Source organism: Alosa pseudoharengus, unplaced genomic scaffold (assembly GCF_046254945.1).
Source record: "Alosa pseudoharengus isolate Yale_2024_CS ecotype anadromous, Long Island Sound unplaced genomic scaffold, YU_APseudo_1.1 YU_APseudo_1.1_scf_22, whole genome shotgun sequence".
Classification (NCBI taxonomy): Eukaryota; Metazoa; Chordata; class Actinopteri; order Clupeiformes; family Clupeidae; genus Alosa; species Alosa pseudoharengus.
The window spans coordinates 10237753-10247752 of NW_027468680.1; the positions used below are offsets into that span (position 1 = coordinate 10237753).

The 10000-nt window shown below is 43.8% G+C and overlaps 1 protein-coding gene across 1 annotated transcript; it reads right to left on the reverse strand.

Annotated features, from left to right (window-relative positions):
• Window positions 1–898: 898 nt before the first annotated feature.
• Window positions 899–7456, reverse strand: cdc25b (cell division cycle 25B). The gene is made up of 14 exons (XM_076300462.1): window positions 6926–7456; window positions 6298–6380; window positions 5984–6035; window positions 4949–4990; window positions 4742–4775; window positions 4530–4637; window positions 4310–4420; window positions 3934–4068; window positions 3599–3685; window positions 3273–3452; window positions 2884–2982; window positions 2678–2740; window positions 2191–2535; window positions 899–2011 (listed from the first exon to the last, which is right to left on the reverse strand). Exons 1-14 carry the CDS (start codon window positions 7132–7134, stop codon window positions 1871–1873), a joined length of 1689 nt encoding a protein of 562 aa, XP_076156577.1. The 5' UTR covers window positions 7135–7456; the 3' UTR covers window positions 899–1870.
• Between the last annotated feature and the right edge of the window lie 2544 nt (window positions 7457–10000).

The window sequence follows — 10000 nt, forward strand, 5'->3', positions numbered from 1 at the left end:
AAACACACCCATACTAAATCACAAACTCAATACTCACTCACTAGGAGTGTAATGGTACACAAAATTCACGGTTCGGTGTGTACTTCGGTTTTGAAGTGAGCTACAGTGAGCTGACAATTTACTGACAATATCACCGACGTGCAACTGAAATAGGTGAAAAGGCGTCAAATGTTTTTTTGCTTAAACTGACATAATGGTCCGCCACTTAATATGTGTGGGAACCCGAATTTTAAACCTGGTCCGCGAGCAAACAAAAAAACCCTACTGCGGATTACTGTTGAAGACAGTAATTTAGTACATTCAGTGCACTTCTGAATTCAACCCAATGTCCTGCACCTTTTAGACCCCGATCACTCACACAGAAGAACTTGTCATATACACAAATGCTCACGTTCTCACGCACACTTCCACACAAACTTTACACAGGCAAAGGTCTTGCTAGGGCACGTCATGGGAGTAGTGGAGAATTAACCTGCCCCTCCCCTGTGGTGGCGTTGAGGAATGTGTGTGTGTGTGGGCACGTGCAAACGACTCCAGGCCCCGGCTTGGCGGGAGGATTTGAAAATGGATTGAAAACAAGCGCTGTTCGCCAGTGGCTGTGTTTCTAAAATTGGGTCAGAGTTTCCCTCCCTGGGAATGGTTTTGATATGGAAGCACAAAAATCAACAGATCACACACCTCCGCATGTTAGAACTGTAAGTAGGACAAAACTAGGCTTAAAATTCTGTCCAGATGTTTATTCTCGCCACACACACACACACACACCCTCCAGTACAACACACACAAGATATACACATCTGAGGTCTCCACACGGTACCACATTTGTACATATTCACAGCCAAATGTACAGCAATATTCACAATGTAATTACAAAACCTCACAACACACACACACACACACAATACGAGGTCTCCAGGGGGGAACAAGGGGGAAAAAAAAAAAAAAAAAAAGCAAAACATCAAAAGCAAAAAAGTCCAACCGTGATATTACAGGCCGTCCTGCAGCATTCCAATCAGACCTCGCTACTTCCCTGGAATACTTGTTAGTCAGTCACTTAGCATAAACGCATAAACACATAAACGCATAAACACATAAACACACACACACACACACACACACACACTTCCCCAAACCCCTCCAGTCTCCTTAAAATTTTCAAGTTTCAGTAATGGGTAAGTACAATACAAGGTTAACACCACAAGTCCCAGTCAGTGCAAAGCACAAGGAGGATGGAGGGGGTGGGGGGCAGGTTGGAGAAGTGGTTAGCTTCTTATAAGGATTCTCTGGACAGTCTGTGTGTGTGTACATGGCATCAGCCTTCTTGGAAGAAAATGTAAGCATGAATAACTTATATGATAAATATTTCAGGGAGACAAGCCCTGCCAAATAAATAATTTTAATAGATAGTAGAAATAAATCACAATAACCTACACACTACATCTCCATGACGCATGTGTACACACAGACACACTCAAGAGAATCCTTGATAAAACTTTTGAAAGACCTTAGAATGGAGCGCACACACATGGACACTGACCATTAATATAACATTCTCACAGTAGCAGTGAGAAATCCTAAATTAGCCAAATAAAATCGATTTTAAAACAAAACTTAAATTGAAGTCAGCACTTTAACTCAATTCAAAACATTACAATAAGTGCTTCAATTAAAAAGGGAAACATTTAAACCTGAGCTGAAATATTTCTGAATAGGAGTTGGTGTATGTGTGGGTGTGTGTGTGGAGAGTATATGGAGTACAGTATGTATGCGTAAAGGAGGATGCACAAATGGAAGTGTGTGCTGAAGTAGAATGTTGTTAAAATGGCAGTGAGAATGAGAATGTATGAGTGAGTAGGACTACTAAGTGTGGTCAGAGCTTTTTGAGGCGACTGTAAAGGTCTCGTTTGCTGCGCTCCCCAGCCCATGTGCGACTCTTAAGCCGGAACTTTCGCAGGTCTTCCCTGTAGTCCTCATGGTGCATCGGCCGGTATGACTGCGGCTCACACTCCAACTGCACAAACCAACGCAGAAAGAAATTAGGGATGTCACTACACCAAAAAGGTGTTCAAATAAGTCAAATTCAAGCAATTTCTTTGCCGTACCAACAAGCACTTTGCCTACAGGGAATGTAGTTGCATCTATTTCTCGTCGAAGTAGTACACAACACCACGACACAAAACACACACACACCTGGTGAAGGGGGAAGAACTCCTTGTAGCCCCCCTTGAGGACGTAGAGCTCAGGGTAGTGGAGGTGGGGGTACTCGTTGAGGGCCCGGTCACGCTCGCGCACGAAGCGCGCCATTCGGGGCCCACGTTCTGAGGAGAACTCGCAGTGGAACACGATCACCACCCGCTTTCCCTGGCATGACGGGACAATGGGCGTCTTCATCAGGAAGTCCTCAATCTGCTCCTCCTGGTGCAGGTTTAACGCACCCTTGATGTGACCGCCTTCGAACTCGTATGGGTACCGACAGTCGATGACGATCACACGCTCCACAAGCTCGTTGAATCTCCCATCAAGCGCTGCCACCATCTGAAACACGTGCACAAAACAAAAAGTCAGCATACAATGACTGGATAAGAGTGACAGGAAGTGACATCATGAACAGGAAGCACCACTGTGGGGGGATGAGAGATAAGCAGAAAGAGGGAGGGGTATTTATATCTCCACTCACCATATCAGGCGTGATGTACTTCAGGTCCTGGTGTTTGCCATCAACAGTGGGCAAAGCAAAGGGCTGTGCAAAGAAAGAGAAAGTTAATCATCTCTCCAGTTCAGCCAACACAATTACAATGTCATGGTGCAGCAAGTCAAATAAATATTTCTGACTTTCAAGAGTCTTGGAACATGGGTGAGGTGTGGTGAGGGCATGTAACTCACCTTGGTGAAATCTCCGATGAAGTTGTTGGTGTCGCTGTCCAGCAGCTTCTCAATCTCAGTCTGGCAGAATGACTTTGATCTTTGAACCTGAGCACATGCCTGCAGAGTGGGAAAAAAAAGAGTTAAACACAAGGTCTAAAGAGGGAAGGGTGGTAAGAGCTCGTGTGTGCAAGCATGTGTGTTTTAACAGGAGGACACTCTAATCTATAGCTGATTAGAAACAAAACACAAACAATACATTAAACTATGCCTGGGGCACCTTATAAATGGCCATTTCATTGGACACATTCAAATAGTAAACACCCAACTGGTTTGCTGATCATTCAGACAGCAATGAGTAATGTATGAATGCACAGAGTATGTAAAAATATGATGGAAGCGATTCATACCGTCTGTTGGGGCTGTTCGATTTCCTCTGAGAAGTGCGTGCCGGCCAGACTGCGCCTCCTCTTCACCCTGATTGGCGTGTTGTCGTCCAGGCGCTCTTGCCTCTTGAGTTGAAAGCGCACCTGTGGGTTGGGCATGGACGGCGAACGGAAGAGACCCCGCGGCCGACACCGAATCAACGGCTGGTGGAGGGAGGGAGGGAGAGAAAGAGAGAGAGAGAGAGAGAGAGAGAGAGGGAGAGGGAGAGAGAGAGAGACACTAGAGTCAGGCATTTATCAGAGACCTGTTTGACCAATGTGGTAGATGGCTAGCGAGGGAGGCTACCTACCAGGCCAATGTCCTCTGCGGGTTGTCTGGTGGTCACCAGGGGAGCCGTGAGGAGACTGGCCATGCCCACCGGAACGTCGGACTCATTCTAAGAAAGAAAAGTAAGAGAATGACCAAGTGTTCACATGCATACCCTCGTATGAAAATGGCAGTAGCACTCTTGTACACACACACGAAAACTAACAAAGGGCAATTCTGCGCAAAACGGTCACATCCATAATGGCAACACAATGCCATGGTATTTAGTTGGCGTTATGGACGTGACAGTTTTGCGTGGAATTGCCCCAAAACAAACATTGGTTGATTGCAACACCTCTAGAACACACACACACACACCTCCATGTCATCCAGGACATCGAGGAAGCCATCATCATCGTCGTCCTGGAGACTGCTGGTGAGCGAGGAACGCCGCAGGAAGAGGGGGCTGCTGTCGTCTAGCGAAGCAAAGTGACTGGTGGAGGGAGGGGAGAGCTGGAGAGGGGAATGGGAAGTTTTTCACTAATACACCCAGAGAGGTTAGACAGAATGGGTAAGAACTAAGACTACGAAAGTACACAAGATTAGGTCTTGGCATTATTGAGAAGGTTGTTTGTTTGCTTGGTATTTCCTAGCTAAGGTCTCCTCTGCAGTGTCTCTCATATGCCATTCTATTGCTGTAAGTCGCTTTGGAAAAACACCTGCCAAATGAATAAATGTAAGTGCTTGTAAGTACCATAAGTGCAGGAGCAGAATTGGGTCGTGGAGCAAAAGCATCTCTGTTGGGGCTAGAGCGGAGGCGGGAGCGCGAGACTGGGAGCGATGGCTTCTTAAACACAGAGCCATCCTGCAACATAAGGAGAAAGAGATTATTAGACGACAAAAAAAAAAAAAAAACCTGCTAACAGCCAACAATCACATGTGTACATAGAAACAACATGTACAGAAGTACACACCTGTATGTTTTCCTTGTTGGAGTCCGAGTGAGCCTGAGTGAAGATGCCGAAGCTTCGGGGGTCTAAATCCTTTTTTTTAAATGTGGGGCTCTCTCCCAACAACCGAGTCTACAGAAAAAAAGAGCTTGTAAGCACACTAGCAATGTTGTACGCATATAAACAGGCACAGATTGTACACTAAGCAAAGCACAATGAAAACCTTATTGACTTACCGGGAGGGAATGGATTCTTCTAATAGGCACCTTCCTGCAAGAGCAATAAGAGTGGGCAAAATTGTTTTAATTACTCAGCTGAGAAACATATAACAGAAAAACTCCCAGTGGGAGTGACTGTGGATAACGCATCAGGATATTCCCCATGGATCAGTCTTACAGCGTTACACTAACCACAACTGAAACCAATAAGGAGAAACTACTCACTCGTTGCCTTGTTCGCCCACTCTTTGCATGGCCTTTTCAAACCTAAAACCAGGGAGAGAAAAAAAAAATAGACTCTGTTAAAGAAAGACTTTCATGGGGAAACCGTTAACTCATTAAATTCCATCAGAGAACAAAGGCATTGAGTTCCTAGATTGCTAAATTAGTGAGCGGGTTGTTGGAAACTCCAGCAATGCCCACCTGTATGCTAAACAGCTACTTCAGAGAGAAAGAGTGTGTGTGTGTATCTTTTTTCCTCTTCTTGAGACAGAGGACCATGTGTGCGCCAGCTAATGCACCATATGCCCATGCAACGCTAACCCCCCCGGTCAGCGTCCTTTGTTGCCACCACCACGGAGACGAGAGAAAATGTATGCTGGGGGAGGGGGGGGGGGGCCTAAGCGAGTGAATGAGATTGTGGAGGAGGAGGACAGGAGTGTGCCTCATTCAGAAGGAAATGGGACAAATGGAGAGAGGGAATTGGGGGTGTACAGGCGGTCAGTCCCCCAACCCCCCACCCCACTCAATGCACACACACACACACACACACACACACAATACAGGCTCAGAGTGCATGGAAAGCGTGCCGTGCCCCCCCACCCCCACCCCCATTGATAAGTGCAGCAGGACACGCGCAAACAGCTGGACAAGCAGTGAAGAGGAACACACCAGCCACCACATCATGGCATGAATCCTCCCTCTCAGGATGCAACAGTTGCTCTCGGGTCCTGAGCCCTTGAGACAAAGCCCACATGCTCCATGTCCATGAGCTGGTACACTTCTCAAAGAGAAGGTATGGACACCCCCTATCCTCTCCCCCTCCCCCCTCCCAACAGAACATCCTAAAGCCCCCCAGAGGAAAGTGAGGGAGACTGGCTCATTGGGCTAATGATCTTTAATCAGACTTTTGCACTGTGCTGGCTTGGCTTGAGGATTACTGTTATAATCTCTAACGTTATTATGGTCTACTGAGAGTCTGTCTGCAATTTTGGACTGAGCACAGACACGCATATACACAAAGACATTAGAGCAGCTTACGTCAGTTCAACATCCTCAGTGTCTATTGGCCCAGGAGAATCCATTCCAAGACCTACAGAGAAGGGCAAAGAATGAAAAGAATGAAAATCTGACACCTGCAATTCTGGTATAAGCACAAAGTCTTATGTCTAGTCATTATAATGACTATGTCAGAGTACAAACTCAGGGGAATATTAAGCAAGCATCTAAACATTCAGACGTGCAGGTTACAGAAAATTACCCATAAACAGCATGACGTGAATGGAAACAGAGTGGAACATTTTCATTCATTACACACATCGCCCAGAACTCTGAATGAAATTGACATTACTCACCGGCATCTGAGGAAGCGTCAGAGGCATAGGAAGGTATCTTTAAAAGCGGGACATTCTTCTTACGTTTTGGGGTTTCACATTGACTAAAGGAATACAAATGGTTACGGGGTGAGTGATTAGGACATATCCACATGGTCATAAAAACACACAGAAATCAATAGCCACATACTAGGATTAACAGATCTGATATTAACCCCTAAAGTCAAGCAACCAGGTTATCCAGTCTCGCAACCGAAGACTGACTGATTAAGCATTAAAGTGAATGTTTTTGGTTAACGTTAGTGTCCGACACCACAAAGGCATTCTCAAAAATTATGATATTGATCACGTTAAGCAGACAGCATGTAACGTTAACGTTAGTCACCCTAAGGTATTATTAGTAAGTGAATGGATGTTTGAACCTAAGCTTGTCATCCAGTAACTTAACACTACATATAACTAAAACGCAGATTGCCAAGACAGTAAACTTAATTGTAACACAACCCTGGTTAATCAATTATTAGCTCGAGTACACAGCTAAATTAAGGTGATAGCACGATAGCGCTAGGCACCATTGACATTAGCCATATTAGCGTGCTAACAAACAGTACAAACAAGATATTTCAAACAAACAACATGCGACAGTTACCTTCCGAGGACTGCAAGGTTGGTCATATTTAAAGCCAGATTAGTCACAGGGGACAGGACAGTTGGCGAAGCGAAAAGATTCTTCATGCAGGGGGAAGCCTTGGCATTAAACTCCGGCAGGGAGAGTTTGGAAAGCCTGGGGTTCCTGTCGGGCCTGCAGTCCTGGTGAAGGTTGAAAGGACTGAATTCGGCGTCTTGAGGCATTTCCATATTGAATATTTAAAAGCAGTGTTCTGCGTATCAAAAGTTTCAACAAAATTATTCAGTGATGGGAATCCAATCCTCTATGATCCTTCGAAATCATAGATTAGCTAGTTAGCTGGTGTTAGCAAGCACACTGCAGAAATTGCACTGCGGAAAAAATAGAATTCTTCCTTAAAATTCGATTGCTGAGGAAAAAGTTACAGAAGCAAGCATGACGAGCGTCCTGGAAGTTCGGACTGATTAAAAAGAGTAATAAATTCTACAAAGACATCTTCCTTAGCCTTGCTTCTCAGAGAGCTGCCATATACGCACTCCCTCCGACCCCTCAAACACCACTGAGATAAAAAGAAGCAAGATTGTATCCTTTATTTATGTTCAAAATGAGGAGGCCACGAGCGGTAAGCCACCTAACCAATCAGAAAGGTTGTTACATCCAGTCTGTCCAATCAGCTGCGTTTCCTTTGTATCATAGCTAAGCTTTTGAGGCGTGGAAAGGGCGGGCGTAATGTGAAATACAGGCTGGACATCCTATCAATGTTTTGACAATGCCATGTGATACAAGTCCACCCTGAGAGAGGGCGGAGATAGGAAATTGAAGTAAAACTTGTTGCCAACTTTTCCCGCGGAAGATTTCAAGCCGTGGTTCGGAGACGCCCACGAAAACAACATAGCCAATGATTTTGCTCTTTTTCCTCAACCATAGTCTGGAATGTAGGCCTACCATTCTAACGATAGGCTACTGAATAGGAACTAATGTAGATGGCTTGTTGCATCCATATAGCTGTACATTATTAACTTTATTTTGTGACATAAGTTAACTGTAGTCCAAGGCTACCTAATAGGCTACTCAAGACTGTTTTACTTGAGTAGCCTACTGAAAACTGGTGTTACAAATGCCCGTTGCTGGAAACGCTATTAAAAGACTATTAGAGCCAAGGCTAGGCCTTCTTTTTGACTCAATAATCATCTATAGCTCACAACTGTGTTATGTTAAATCCCTAAATAAAAAAATATTCGGGAAGGGTTGATTATGCCTAACTTAACAATGGCACCATTCAGTGATGTCAGCAGAGAAGACTCACCATTGAGGAACTGACTGTAGGCTATTCACTCAAAAACCCTCTTTTTGTAGGCTAGCTGAGTCAATAATAAGAAAGTGACTGTGTACATGTTTGGAAATGTGTGTGTGTGTGTGTGTGAAAAAGTAGGCTAGTCTTCCATCCTTTAGGTTTCGGGGGGAAAAGGAAGGGCATAGGCTACTATAGACCTACTTCTGTGGTAAGAATGTCATGGGGACAGACACACAGCATGTGTATGTGTGTGTTTCTCTACACGCAACAAGTGATGCGTCTATGTACCCAGTTGAACCCCAGTACGGCAAGCCTAGGCTAGGCTACACAGAGGCACAAACCAAACTCCACAACCCCCACAGGAGTATGACATCGAACCTCCTGCTGCTTCTCTGCAGTTAGCCCAATGCCATGGTTACCAACCAGACTCCTTCCTCAGGGGTGGCCTACATACACTCACACAAAGACACCAGGAGAAGCCTGCCTAAAATGTTGGTTTAAATATACTATCCTCAAAATCATTGTCCTGTATGTTTGCTAGTTCTGATGATGAAATGATGCATTCATTTTAGTTTTTAATGTTCTGTTGTCTTGTCTCCTATCGCAGACTACTTTTCCTGCCCCTCCTTTGGCTTTGTTGCCATGTGGCCTACTGGATATGAAATCGAAGACCAATCATCTAATTTTATCATCCACTGTGATGGCTGAAATCAAGCCCCACGGTAACATATGACTCAAATATTTTGTTTCTTACAAAGACATCAGGAGTAGCCATGCCTAAAATGTAGGTTTTATATAGTTTTAAATCTAATTTCAAAATGTCCTATGTTCTTTCTGTTGTATCTAGGTTCAGTCTTGTTTGTTTTTATATTTGGCTTATGTTTTCTCCCATCACAAGTCAACTAGCCTTTTCCCGCTTTTACTTTGGCTTTGTTTGTTACCATGTGGTCTAGTGGTCATGAGAAAATGGATATCTTTTTAAAATCTTTATCTTTATACTGAATTAGATAAAACTAGGCCCCATCCATACACAAATACATAAGCAGACAACAGTCATATACTGTTCCTTATGAATGAATTGGAAGTATAATTCTATGGTGGTTTAGCTAGGACTGAGTTTTATGGTTGCAGTCTGTATCTAACCAATATTGTTTTGTTCTCTCCTGTTTACAAAGGCAAATGGTTTAAAGCTGTAGTCAGTTTGTCAGTTTTCATGCTCACAAAAAGTTAACAAGAATCATTCTACACAAAAACTGGAAGAAAAACAAAATGGTCACAGTGTAAGGGGGAAGTTTGCCTAGCACATCCCTTCAATGCTAGAGATAAACCAACAGAGAGGAAATTGTTGTGAGGGAAAAGACACACCACACTGTTTGATCAGTGAAATACAGTGATAAAAATCAATATCAACAGGGATATCTTTAATCAACCGACTCCATGATAAAATCAATATAACATATTAAAGTTGTTACTGACTACATTGGGTTGTGAGACACATGTGCTAGTGTATGAATGGTGAAGAAAGTGGATGGAATGTATTGCTGACTTGATTGATTTAAACTGAGATAACAGAAGGCATTTAGAAGTTAATCATTATTTCAAGTGCTCAACTGACTCACATCCTGGCATCACAGTGAAAGGAAAACTGGAAGCACTGAAAACATTAGCTATCATAAATAAAAACTGTTTTAACCTTGTGAGGTTAAAATGTTGTTACATTGTTGTTGTGTAGATTTGCTTGGTTGGTCAGGATTATTTGGTTTGGAGAGGATTTGGAAGTAAAGGTTTCTGTTCGACCTCCC